This window comes from Oxyura jamaicensis, chromosome 5 (assembly GCF_011077185.1).
Source record: "Oxyura jamaicensis isolate SHBP4307 breed ruddy duck chromosome 5, BPBGC_Ojam_1.0, whole genome shotgun sequence".
Taxonomy (NCBI): Eukaryota; Metazoa; Chordata; class Aves; order Anseriformes; family Anatidae; genus Oxyura; species Oxyura jamaicensis.
The window spans coordinates 59,018,343-59,032,099 of record NC_048897.1 but is presented as its reverse complement, the minus strand read 5'-3'; the positions used below and the strand labels follow the sequence as shown (position 1 = coordinate 59,032,099).

Genomic DNA, 13,757 nt, shown 5'->3' with positions numbered 1-13,757 from the left:
TTACATCCAAACTGTAAGTCACTACTAGGCAATCATTTCTAGAAGACTTTTACAGAAATAGATCTTTTATCAGCTGGAAGTTTTGTACATTTGAAAGAAAGTGAATTTTTAAACATATAGCTACATTTTGCAGGAGTCAGAAACTCCTCCGTGTAGTAAAATATTGTGGAATTGACTTCATGTGGAGATGTGAAAGCTGCATGGGGCCATCAGGTAAAGGATACATCACAGAAAGAACAACAAATGTGATGAGCTGTTGGTCTGTTGTTACACAACCCCCTGCACTCCAGTGCATAAATACACGGCAAACAAACCCACAAAGCTATCCCGTGCTTCAAAACAGCAAGCTTAATAATCAGAAAACGTATGAGATGGTTCTGAAGTTTCCATTGTTTCAAACACGTCATATTAAAAGATGGTACAATTACACTGCTTATTAGTTTTGGTCATGAAATTCATCATGCTGAGAAATTAAATTACATCTAAATTAGCTTTAAACTAGTTCAATTTCTTAGTTGCTACTTGTGTCACTGAAGGAAGATGAATACAGTGGGCAGCCCATTTCCAAGGCGAAGAAATACATTAAAATGTTTGTTGTGTAAACTGACTCCTGTTGCTTTTGATCTACTTTCTCTACTTCCATTAGTGTAATCTGGAACAGAGAGAGTGCACCAAAGCCAAGCGCATGGTGCATTCGGTGTAGACAGGCTCTGCTCTGAGGCGAGGGTAGAGAAGAAATCTGCAAAATCTGTTTGAGGTTATTTGCAAAATGCTGTGCTGGAGTTAAAAAATATCTTTTCTGTCTCCCCTTTTCCTCTCTCATACATGCACTCCCTCCAGACTTTGCACGAGAGAAATCTCAGTTAAAACGTCGCTAGTTTTCCATCATCTCATTAGAAATGAAACACTTGTTGCAGCAAGAAATACAATCCACAGGGACAAATTACAAAGGCAGAAAAGAGATCTTTTTAATGACTTGCTGTTAACAGACTTCCCAAAGCAGTCAGAAAAGGCTCCTTTTCATCTGAGACAGTTTCTCACCTGGTATGGGCAGCTTCTAAAGCTTCTGTTATAAGATATGCAAACCTGAAGAATGACGGGGAGAGACAGCAGCAGATGGGAAAGGGGAAAGAACAAAAAAGGCAGCAGAGACGGGAAGAGGGAAAGGGGGAAGAGAAATAGCCGAAGGAAGGTTAGCAATGACAGAAAATTAAGTCACTAGAAAAAGCAAAGAGAATAAACCTGGAAAAGAATCTATGGAAAGCTCCACATTCAAGGCTGAATTTGCAGTAGCAAAGAGTTATCAGAAGCCAAAGAAATTATCACGACGCCTTAGCGGCATGCTCCCTTCCGTGCCTTGCTCGTGTGGTTACTTAAGTTCTAGCACTTCTTTCGGTGAACCGTGGCCAATGCTCAGTGTGTTAGGCACTAACACGGTTGGCTGGCTTCCCTGCCCATGCAGAGGGCTGTGTGGAAGCCGAGGGCTTTAAGCTAGGTGACATTCCCCCCAGCAGCAGCGTCGAGTCCCCGCTTTCTCCGCGCTAGCGGTGGTGCAGAGGCCCTTGCAGCTCCTGCCAGGGCACCGAGCGCCTCCTAAACCCAGAAAGCCAAGAAAGAGGAAAGAGACGTGAGACGCCGGGGTCTGCGGGGCCGGAGCCGCTCAGCCAGGCCCCGGTACGGGGCGAGGGGCGGCGACCGGGCCGGGTGCCCGGGGAAGGGCCAGGGCCGGAGGGCGGGCCGGGGGCGGCTGATAAACCCCCGGCCGCCCCGCCCGGCAGGGTGCTGAGGCTCTGGGGAAGCCGCTGCTGCTGTCGGCATGGAGGCTCGGCTCCTCGTCGGGGCACTGCTGTGCGCCTGGCTGCCGCCGGGTGAGCGTCGAGCCGGGGGCAGGAGGGAGGCCAGGGCAGCCCCGGCCATCGCTAACGTCTAACCCGGTGCCTTTGCCTTCCAGCTCTGTCCCCGTGGGGAGCCGGGGCGCAGCGCCCTCCCGGCGGGCACCTGCCGCTCCTCAGGTAAGAGCCGGCCTGGGTGGAGCGGGGTTCCCTCCTCGCCTCCGCCGCCGAGGGGGCGGCAGCCCGGGGCGGGGTGGGCTGCCCGAGCCGAGCAAACCGTGCCCTGTTCTCCTGCCCTCAGCACAGGCAGCGCCGCCGGAGCTCGGGGAGGGGACGGCCTCGTCGCGGCCACGCAGGTAGGGAGCGCGGGGTGGGCGTCGTGAGGGGGCGGCAGGCGGTGGGGAGCGGGCTGCGGTGCCCCTCAGCGGAGCTGAGGCTGCCAGGGTGTCCGGCCTTTCTCTGTGGAGTCACCCGGGAATAGAGCAGCCTTCTGCTGTGGTTGGTGGCCTCGAAACAAAGGGGGAGCAGGGCCCAAGAGGTGATGTGATGCTGTCGTTCGCTGCCCAAGATGGTGCCTTGCGTTTTCCGGCTAGCGCTGGTGTGAAGTGAGGCTCCTGTGAGGAGTGGTTACTAGTGCTGGTCTGAGAGATGTTTGGGTTTTCATCTGGATAAAGTTCCTCATGTCTTACCTGAACAGATACGTACATTACCATGATGCTTCCAGTGTTTCTGGTGAGCGTTTAACCACTTGTGGTTCTTCAGGACTTGTCCAAGCAGCACTGAACATCTTTTATCTCTGCCGTAAGGATCGTCAGTCATGAGCAGGAGGAAACTTAAGCTCTCAAGTGCTAAGTTGTGAGGGAAGAGGGTAGCTAGAACTTCAGCCCATTCAGAAATAGTTGTGTGTCACAGGACATATTGTTGCTCTGAGGAGAGCTGAGGTCTGATTTGGCTCATCCAGCAGCGGTTACTTTGTGTCAGCCTTTTCAGTTCTCTGTAAAAGCAAATGAGCTGGTGGTATCGGGTCGCTACAACCGGGTACTGGTTTTTGGATGTGGTTTATCTTGGCAACCCAGCTGTATCATTCATGGCATGTTGCTGAAATGTAATTAGGGTGTGTGGTTCCCACTCCCTTGTTTGAGGGTGGGAAAAGGAAAGTTTTGCTTTGTAGCCTTTGTTCATGGGCTCCACAGAGGAATCTCTTTTTGTTTCTGCCTTCTCCCCTCTGTTTTTGGAAAAAGCTCAATGGAGAGAAAAACACGCCACATAATTGCAAATGGGTAACAGAATCAACCACTGATAAGACCGAATGTTTGCAGATTGAGGGCCCCCCAAGAACTCAACATTTAGTAGTAGATTCTGCTTTTGTTCTGTGCTTGGCTGCTGAGGATAAATTTTTCAATGAATCTTCTGTAAGAAATATGTTTAGGAGAGATGGAAAACAATACTGACAATGAAGAGTAGTTTTCTAGCCTTTGGAACTGTTTGAAACTAGGAGTAAGACATTTTCACGTTTTTTCACGTTTTTGCATTCCATAAGCGTTCTTGAGAGGAAGAGGTACAGCAGCACTAAGTGGTGGTTACAACCTTTGCAGAGTTCATGACAGGCATATTTGATGATATAGTTTCTAAAATCCATTCTCAGTCAAACACATAAATGAATATTTAAAACACGGAAAATGCTTGATGTGTTATAAGTGCTTTGTGGAGTCATGCACAGCTCTGAGAAACTGGTATGAAACTTGAGGATGTGAAAATTCAAGGTGATAAATCTAACATCCTCAGATGAAGTTACATAGGCACAGCTGGTGTAGTTTATGATTTCATTGGAAATATTTGCTTGGTTACTTGTATCATTCTATACATCAGGTAATGCTCTATACTAATAGGTAAAGAAAACTTAGTGATGAATGTGTTAGTGATTTTATCTGTACTTGATAAACTACCACATCAGTGGAATATAACCATTGTGCAGATGTAGCTGTTGCTCTTTAAAATTCCCAGGTGAAATAGACAAAGAAATGAAATGATATGTCAGTAACATTTGTTACTGTAGTAAATAAGTTACACACATGTAATTAAATGCATCTCTAATAAGTTAAGTCTTATCTTTATCTTGCAGGGATAGAAATGGTCACATTGACTTGAGAAACGTGTTGCTTGCCCTAGATGTAGGCAATCCTAGAACAAAGATAGGAGGTTGTTGTGAAGATAAGCAATGCATTTTTAACTAAGGTATGCTAATTCAAAGGCATACCTCTACCTGTAATGAGCATGGCAGTATAATGATGACAAGAATATTATAGGATTATGTGTAACCTGTCTAAGTAGATCTGCTCATCCATTTTACTGAGTAGATGATATAGGCTGAATTGTCTTCTGTAATTTGATGTATTCCTGTCCTTTCTTTTTTTTCCTAAAAAGGAGATGTAAATATTTAAGTTATGAAAAACTCTTTAAAGAAATTTGGAAGCAAGATCCATGCTGTTATTGGTTTCCATTCTGCACTTTGCAGGAGGGATTATGTGCATAATAAACACAAAAGGGAATATTTTTTCCTTAGAATGCATTTTCTACAAGAGCTGATATGGAAATATGTTTGGAGTAATATGCTAATTCTCAAATATCGTTTCCTCCCCCCTCTCCCACCCTCCTCCTTCCCTCCCCCCCCCCCCCCCCCAAAAGTTGTTGAAAATAGTAAAACAATGTCTACATGGTTGTGTTCTGTCCTGTTTCTTTCCGTTGTTAAATTGTTTCCTTTAAGATGAGTTGTTTTTTGTTTACAAGTTTCCTTGACCATGGATGTTCAAACGTCCTTCCAAAATCATACCAACATCACCTCTGTGTATAAATGAATATTCAGCTTTTAATGTATTGCTGCTTCTCTGTAAGTGGAGTAGCCAAGGTCATAAATTTGAAGTACGGTGCTAAAACTTTGCCCCTGTAAGAAGAGAAGAAGATACTGTTACCTTCCCATGCCATGCCATTAGCTGCGAGCTGTCCTTGGGTAACGCTGTCTAACAAAAAATGCTGTTCCTCCAATTTACCTGTCAGATGCCAAGTGACTGTGACTGACTGTTAAGCTGTTGACAGCTGTCCTGTGGGTTCTCTCTCATCCCTCTTGCCCCCAGGTATTGATGCAAGTTCCTGCCATGGGACTTGGTTGAGATGAAGTTTATTCCTGGTTCAGAAGTGTTACAAGTGCCATTGTAAATAATTTGAGTTTTGAAAGAGCGATGGGGCTGTGATTGATACCACTGATAGGTGGAAGATGAAAGGATGAAGTACAAGTTGGATTAATAGATGAATATGGCAAGAGTGGAGGTATTGGAGAGGTTGGTGGGAACAGAATCCAAGTACCTTACTGTGACAACTTATGGAAACGATGACAAAGTGAAGTGGGCTATAAGCATTAGGATTCCTAAGGGGTGATTCATTGCAGAAAGAAAGCTTATTCACCACAATATTGATAATTCAAATGAGAACATTTGAGATGTCCTGATGCCGAAGTTTGAAGGCATTGGAGAAAGAAAATGAGTTTTTTTTTTTTTTTTTTGTCATATATTTTGGAGTGTTAGAACATCTTGGAAAGATTAATATGAAGGTAGGAAACATTTTTGAAAACTTGGGTGTGTTAAAGAAATGTAGAACTAGAATATTTAGTGATTTGTACATGCTTATATTGTAAATGATTTTAAATAACTGTAACAGAGTGGAAGAATTTCCAAAATGGCAGAATGTTTACACTGACAATAATGGTAAGTCTATGTGCTGGTACAGAGCCTGTGTCTGTTGGGGGTGGAAGGGAATATGGGGGGGTACGGAAGAAAGGCAATGTATAGGCAATTTTGGGTATTTTGGCTTAACTGGCTTAGAATCTGCATGCTGTCTTCAGGCATGATGTATTTTGATGCAATTTTACTGGAGTCATTACAGAATGACTGCACTTTTATGTATACCATATGTTTTTTTGATGAATTTTTGCAAAGCTGATATCAAGTAGTGAGCTTACTAAAAACGGTCAATTGATTGGTAGACTATGAAGAGACTTTATACTCTTGGTTATAGCTGCTTAAATAGCTCTCTTATTCTTTCTGAAAGGAGCCTGGAATGGCAGTCCATAATGCTTCATCTACTACAATATCCTTGTCTCAGAACAGAAGATTTCACAGTATGAAGTGCGGACCATCTAGTAAGTTAAAGTTTTTACATGAAACAAATTCAATGTATCTTCTGCACGATTTAATTACTCCTATGAAAAAAAAAAAAAAAAAAAAAAAAAAAAAACACTAAAAAAGCTAATACAGGTCTCTGCATAACCGGGCTCTACCGTGATTGGTCTCAAAAGACTACAGAAGTATGGTCATTTATCATGAGCCTTACCCTAGCTTTAAGGTAACATGTGCTTCTGGTTTGATCACTTAAAAGGCTGTCTGTAGTTGCTGTGTTTTCTGACAAAGCTTCTAGCAGTGCAATCTGCTCTTGTACTGGTATACCTAAAAGTGTGGATTGCTGCTAAATCACTTGTCTTGTGTCTGTTGCATGCTCTGAGGTTTTATGTTACTTTTTAGCTGATGAAATCTATGGGTGTTTTTTGCGTGTGCAATCTATAGGTTAGCAGGATGAGGTCCTCTAAGCCACGAGGTGGTGGGCACTTGAAGAATTTGCATCTTTGCTTGTTTGGTTCATTTTAGTTTCAGCGATAAAGTGGACAGGCTTAAGTATTTCTGCTCAGGGGTAAATATCCTCTGTGTTAGCTCTTCTGTAGAGCTTTTTTCATGCTTGTCCTGCACAAATGAGAAAGATGATTCACAGCAATTCAGAGTAGCTTAGTTTCTTTTAGTTGAGAAACCTCAGGTTTCTCTTCAGCAATCCTGGGTAGTTGTACTGGATGTAGAACCTATGTAGTAGTGTATCATCTGGATTTGCATCTGCAGGCTTTATAGTGCAAAATGCTATGAAGACTGGATGGACTGGATTCTTACCAGTTGTGATTAGGGTTGTCATCTCCAAAAGCTTCAATATCTGTCCTTAATAAATACTGTTCTCAGAAGTATTTGTGAAGCACATATTGGAATGTGGGAGGATAATAGAATCTTTTAAAGAAGTATAATCTTATTTGAATAAGGATTCTTACTTTGGAACCTCTATAGTCAATGACCAAATAATGTATGTACATGCATCTGCTATGATAAAATTGCTCTAGAACTACAGCCATCTACACTAGTAAAACTCCCTCTGCCTTTGAGTTGCACCAGCTTGTTGACCAGCTTGTTGACCACAAAGTAGCTTTTTTTGCTGTCTGTTAAGTTCTTGTTTAATTCTTTGTTTTTACTTTCAAAGCAAATAAAGCAGCTTCCAAAGAGATGTGCACATGTTGAGATGTGTTACTATAATAATTGAATGAGTGTAAAATTACTTGGTTTGTTATATTTCTTGCTGTGTGAAAAACTCTTTTAATGGCACAAGTCTGTTCTCCCACATGCCTGGTGACAGGACAAGGGGGAATGGGCTTAAGTTGTGCCAGGGGAGTTTTAGGTTGGATCTTAGGAAGAACTTCTGTACCGAAAGGGTTGTTAGACACTGGAACGGGCTGCCCAGGGAAGTGGTGGAGTCACCATCCCTGGAGGTCTTTAAAAGACGTTTAGATGTAGAGCTTAGGGATATGGTTTAGTGGGGACTGTTAGTGTTAGGTCAGAGGTTGGACTTGATGATCTTGAGGTCTCTTCCAACCTAGAAGATTCTCTGATTCTGTGAAGTGGACTTGATGTTCTGCTTCAGACAAACCAGCTGGAGAGAAGATTTTCAAGATGTGCTATGCTACTTTAACAGAACTCTTGCAGGAGGTCCATGTGTGAGTTTAAATCACTTCTTAAGTAGACCTAATATTTAAGCAAGTAAAGAACAAATCTAAAAGTAGGGAGAATGAAAGATTAGCAAATATTTCATGCTGAATCACCATGTCTGAACTTTTAAAGGAAGGTGTGGTTATGACAGAAAGAATTAAGTTTTGTTGCCCTCTGTAAATTCGATAGGATGAACTTTATTTTCTCCCCAACATTATTTCTATGGGTCAAAATATTTCATAAAGACTGTTTCTGATGTCCTTGTTTTGTCAATAAAATGTTAAGCATGCTTTAAAAACTGATAATTGTCCATAATTGCAAGCAAAGAAAATCAGGTTTATTACACTTCATAATCTTCTGAATGTAGGTATTCTGCTGTTTACTTTTAAAATCCAAGTAAATTCTCTGTTGCATGGTTGTGAAAGGCACGTATGAAAAACAGAAACCAAGAACAACCCATTCTGCTTTTTTGAAAGAATTTTGATAAAGTGTTCTAAATGCTTAGAAGAGTAGATTAATCTTGGTTCTCCCGGTCTGAAGAGAGATGTAAGCTGCTATAGCTCTGTCCATGGGCTGGTATTTGCAGCAATTTGCAGATACATGAAATAGCCAAGCTTTTTTTCTTTTTTTTTCCTCAATTTTTAAACCAGCATGGTAAGTTATCTTCTTTCTCTAGTTTTGTCGTGTCTCTGAAAATCAGTCTGCAGTGTACTTGGAAAACTGATTGCCATAGACTTATTTAATCCTGTTAGAGCCACTCTTTGTTACACTAACATTGTTCTTGCTTCCTTCAACTGTCTGTGTAGATAAAACCGAGTGTTTCATATGAACTTTTTGTATGATGCGTGCATGACTGGTTATACACTAAGTCTCTTTACTATTGTGTTCTACTAGTCAAACATGGGCAGTTTAGGAAGTAGTCTAATTTTTTTTGTTCCATTGACAAAAGAACTGGTATAGTACAAGTAAATATCAAGAGATAAATTGTTAGCTTCTTGTACCCAAAGAATATGGGATTGGTCTTCTCAAATGTTAATCACAGCAATTGACAGCAGTTAACATGCAGTTTACATAGCTGCTGAAGCTGGAACTACCTTCCATATAAATCTGTTTTTTATTCTAAATGAAACAAACCAAACTACAACAAACACCACAAAAACAAACAAAACTATGAAGACCTTGGGAAGAGCAACACAAATTATTTCTGGAAGTAACTTTGAAACTCCTGCTGAAAATTCCTAATTAGTTAAATGCTGCAAACATTCTTGTGTTGAAATGCTGCAGGAGGCATGAGTCTTTAATGTTGAAGGTCACCATTTCTGTAGAAGATAATTGTTCCTTATGTATGCTCCAAAACTGATGTCAAGAGGTGTAATGTAACAGAAAATCTGCAGTTAAGTGGAAGGCTCTGAGTAGCGAAAGATGAAAATTACATCCTACTCAATCACCTCAGAATCTCAAAGAAAGCTGTACTTCCGAGAGTATTGAGGTCTTTGTCCTCATTCCAAGGCTGCATTGTATCCTACTGAAGCCCATATGCTTCGGGAAACTTGTGTCATTACTGGTAGATGCTTTCAAAGACAATTCTGTTAAAGGATCAAAGACGCTGCATGACAGAGTTCCCCGTAGTCATAGGCACCTGAAAGTATTCTAGAGAAAGTGTGCAGTGGAAATTACGCCGTTACAAAATATGAAGTTTCAGGAGCATTGACCACTAGAGTACTCGATTCTAAGCATGCCTTCTATTCTTTGTGATATGAGAGTAGGTCTTAGTTGATGTTTCTTTTGATCTCAGTCTGCTGTGTTTTTTTGTCCATTCCTGTTCTTTACAATTGCATAAGACTATTTAAAAGTCATATTTCAAAGGATCCTAAAAACTGTATAGTCTTTGTCTAGACAATTCCTGCAAGTGACTCTGAAGAGCTCCTAGTCCATCTTTGGACTGAAGTTTGTAACAGGCAGACTTAGAAGAACATGAAGGAACAGGCTGGACCTTTTACCTTACCTAGCTTAAGTAAAACTTGTTCATTTTGAGATCTCCTCCAAATAAATGTTCCATACTTGATTTTTTGATTGAAGTGAAGCTGACTTGCATTAAACAGTTTTCATGCCATGTCTTAGAAATAACAGTAACAAGCGCTTGCTCATGTTGGAATTCTGCTTTTTAATATTTTTTTTTTTTTTTTTGGTGGGGGTTGGGGGCAGACAAATGAAGGTCCACAGCAATCAAGAACTTAAGAATCAAGAGGATAGTGATGATAATAGTGTATTATGGTGAGGTCAAAATTTGTATGGTAGGAATCCCGTTGCTCTGTCATAGTTTAAAAATAAAGCATTTCAAAGTTGATTTGCTCATTAATGTGACTGTCAGACATTTTCTTGAATGTTTTCTCTTGCTTTTATGTTTATTCAATCTTTAATTTGCATGTCTCCTTGAGTTAGTATCTTTTTGTATGAGGTACAGATAACTTTCTTGGCAGATATCTCTTGGTGCTCTGAGAAGAGAGCCATTCTTTATTGGATGAATCCCACTTCGTGATAAAGGGCTTTACATAATATAAATTACTTTCAGCTATCCTTTTCCTCCCTATAAGTGTTAGTAAATCAGAAGAACTAACCTTGGGTGAGAAAATCCAGACTTATAATTGGTTGGTAACCAAAGTATGTCCATCAGAGTAGCAGTACTGTAAGAAACTATAATAAATTAACTGGGCACAATATCATATATACACAGCCACAAAACAAATAGGTTCTGTAATAATACTGCAAAGTAAATGCTTATTTTGACAAAGATGCAGGATGTCTTTGATCAGTTATCATACAAAATCAGCAGAAGTTGTGATCAGAGCCTAGGTGAAAAACCCTTGAAAAGCCAGCCAGAGTTGGGTGGGATTATACAGTATTTCAAAATGGATCTTAGAACTTACTGTTGCCGGGTCTATGTGATGCCATTCAAGCATCTCTTCTTAGAGAGCAAGAGCGGTCACCCCTGAAGCTTGGGCACTGATCTCTAGGAAACACAGTGCAAACAGGCTGAATTACAGTCTCACTTCTCTTTTTTTGAGGCTAATCGCTTGACATTGAAGTGATAAGAAGTGGCATGAACTAAAAGGAGAGACCCAGGTACTCAAGGCACTAAAGTGACCTTATTTCACATACTGAGTGGGGATGCAGCCTGTTCAGTAGTTATGAGGAATGAGAGGGACAGATAAGAGCTCAGACCTTCTTTAAAAGTTAATTCTTCATCTTCACCCTGATCAATAAAGGAGTTTACAACACATTCCTTGTGCTGATGATGGGCGTGCTATCAGCGTGACCTGGAGCTTGTAGTGGTCTCAGTGGTTAGAAATTGCCCTGTTGCTTGGAGTAGAATCCTATTACTGGGGCTTACCACTTTATGCTAGACCAGTCTCACTGATTTTCAGATTCCAACCCAACCAGCTCAACGGGCATAATGTCAAAGGAAAAAAGAGGAGCTAAAGACTTGATAGCAGTCATTTTCCAGTAAACCAAGGATACAAAAACCTTCTGTGACCTCCCGTATTTTTAACATTGACTTAAGCTTGATGTTTATTACCTTTCTGCAGGTGGTACAATGCTTTTCCTCTCCTTATAAGAGAGATGTCAACTTGTGATAGAGAGATCATATGGGTGGTCTTATTTAGGGAGCTTATTTTCCTTTTATGACAAAGACCTAAGTGAGCCCTTTGTTATGGGATGTTTATTGCTGATAGAAATACTTCCTCAGCTACGTTAATTGAGCAGAAATGGATGCACCCAGTTCCTGATTAAAGGAGGCCGTGCTGTTTGTAGCAGCAAGATCAGTGGATATGATTGGAATCAACACTGTTCTGTTATTACCTGCTAAAGAATTAGTCATCTTTGTACACAGAGCCCTTCAGTGATGTGAAAAGAAAGTCTGCAGTGATGTAAAAAGGGATATAAGTAGATACAACAGCTATATTTATCATGTTTTCTTAGAATTGTACGTGCACAGATAGAAAATGACTTCATAAGGAAAAAAAAAATGCTCCTACCGAGTTATTTGATTTCTAATTTGGATCTGAATACCTCCCTTTTTCTCTCTGAAAGAGAGCATGAGACATCCTCCCTGGTTAGGGCAAACGTCTCCACATCATCTGACTGTATGCACAATTGAAATAAGCGTTGAAGCAGGTTACCTGAGCCGTGCTTAAAGGGGAATCGTTCAACCTGAAACATCAAAAGGGGGCTAACTTTGTCTGCAGCTAAGAGGAGCATGACTTGCAGTCTAATGGCAGATTATTGTAGCTGGACAGGCACTAGGGCATAATCTTAGAGAGGCAAAGAACAGAGACCTGAGCTCTGATTACACAGGTCTCAAAACACTCCAGATGAAAGAGATCAATGTCTGCCTTTCTTGACAAGAGGAGTAAGGCTCTTGCATTAGTGACAAGATTGGTCGCTGTGAGTATGTAAATGAGATGGCTCAGTCAGAATAAGTAGGGACTTTTATACACGGTGCTTGCATTATTTTTTTTGACTGAACTCGCACTGGCCAGGCAGGGGAAACATTTCAGCTTGGTAGCTGGGCTAGCTGGGCAATGGAGCATTCTGTTTTACTTGGTTTACCTTGTTGCTTTCAGCGTGCCCTTTTTAAATTTGGGGGCAGGAGGTTGCAGCAGGATTGTTGAAAACAAAGGAAGCACAATTTAATCATTTGGATATCTAAAAAGTCTTCATGTGGAATTTATTGTATCTATATTTTTGCAAATAATGGCTGTAGGAAATACCAAAAAGAAAATCCTGTACTGACAAATTGTGGTAGACTTCAGTAAGTAAGAATTCTGTAAGGTTGAAACTGAAGACGATAATATGTAGAAACACATAGCCTGAAGTAGATGAGCATGTAAAATTTTTTTTTCTGTTTACTTAATGATGTAAGTTTATTGAAGTCTGCTTCATTTTAGCATTACAGCCATCTGTGAGCACAGTCTTTCTTCTAAGTTTCTAGGATCTCACAAAGCAGAATAAACTTTGAATATGACCTTTTTCCCCATGAAATTTTTGCACTTGTAATACTTCTGTAAAATAGCTGATGATGAGGTTTGAGGTAGCCTTGCGAAATGTTTTAGTAGCTTTAGTAGCTTTGAGTTCAAAAATACAAGTTAAGGCCTGAATTAGTGTGTTAAGGTGTTAAGAGTTAAGGTATGTTGAGTGTGCGATTACATGGTGTGCACATCTGAAAGCGATTTGTGTGCAGTAGATATATTCACAAATTGTGAGTTTTTAAAGATGCATTTGAAAGTCTTGTGCAAGCTAAATTAGGGGCTTAAAATAAAGCTCAAGATTGTTTGTAACATTTTTTTCCCTGTTTCGTTAAAAATAAATTCCTATTCTTATTGTTGTTAGAGGTTTGGTTGCTCTCACAGGATACTATTCATATGCATCTTGCTTTCAGATTTTAGACCTCCTCACTGGCTACTTTAATGGTGTCTCTACTCAAGTTCTCTAATGCTGGCAAGACAAACTAAATATTTGCTGTAAAATATGTTGATAGGAAATTGGTATTGGTAATCCATCAATAAAGTGATATTCTACAAGAGGACAGAAAGAGTAGGGAGGAAAAGCTGCTTTGATTTATTTTGTTCTTGCTGAGGTGGGGAATTCAGCATCCATTCGATAGCAGTAGGATGCCAGTGTTCAGCTCTTGCCTTGTTTGAAAGCATTTGTTACCTTACAATCAGTTTATGGAAAAACACGTCAACCATTCTGTAAAGCAGCTTAGAGACTACTTTTGATGTTTGTATATTTAGCAAAAGACAAAACTGAGAATAAAACCTAAAAGTGTCGTGACCCATGAAATCATAAAAAAGTGGTCTGTATTCTAGCAGGCTTTCCTCCTAATTCTGTTTAAATTGCAGATATTGTAGTGTCTGTCAGAAGCGGAGCTTGCATTAGTTTGCCTGCATCAGCAAAGCTTTAAACCCTATTTAGTATAGCTTTCTCAAAACCCTGAAGGTGGTGTGAGGCCTTCTTTGTACACCTTTGTTGATTAAACATTCCGTACATCAGTGTTTCACTGAAGTGGAAGAAAAGG

The 13,757-nt window shown here is 40.6% G+C and overlaps 1 protein-coding gene across 2 annotated transcripts in view; it reads left to right on the top strand.

Annotated features, from left to right (window-relative positions):
• The first annotated feature begins 1,773 nt into the window (after positions 1–1,773).
• Positions 1,774–13,757, top strand: part of OTOG (otogelin) — a 107,372-nt gene continuing 95,388 nt past the window's right edge. For both annotated transcript variants that reach the window (XM_035328323.1, XM_035328322.1), the window contains exons 1-4: positions 1,774–1,868; positions 1,952–2,012; positions 2,134–2,188; positions 5,934–6,024. In XM_035328323.1, the coding sequence (XP_035184214.1) occupies positions 1,817–1,868; positions 1,952–2,012; positions 2,134–2,188; positions 5,934–6,024 (259 nt within the window). In that variant the 5' untranslated portion in view covers positions 1,774–1,816. The remainder of the gene's footprint in view (positions 1,869–1,951; positions 2,013–2,133; positions 2,189–5,933; positions 6,025–13,757) is intronic.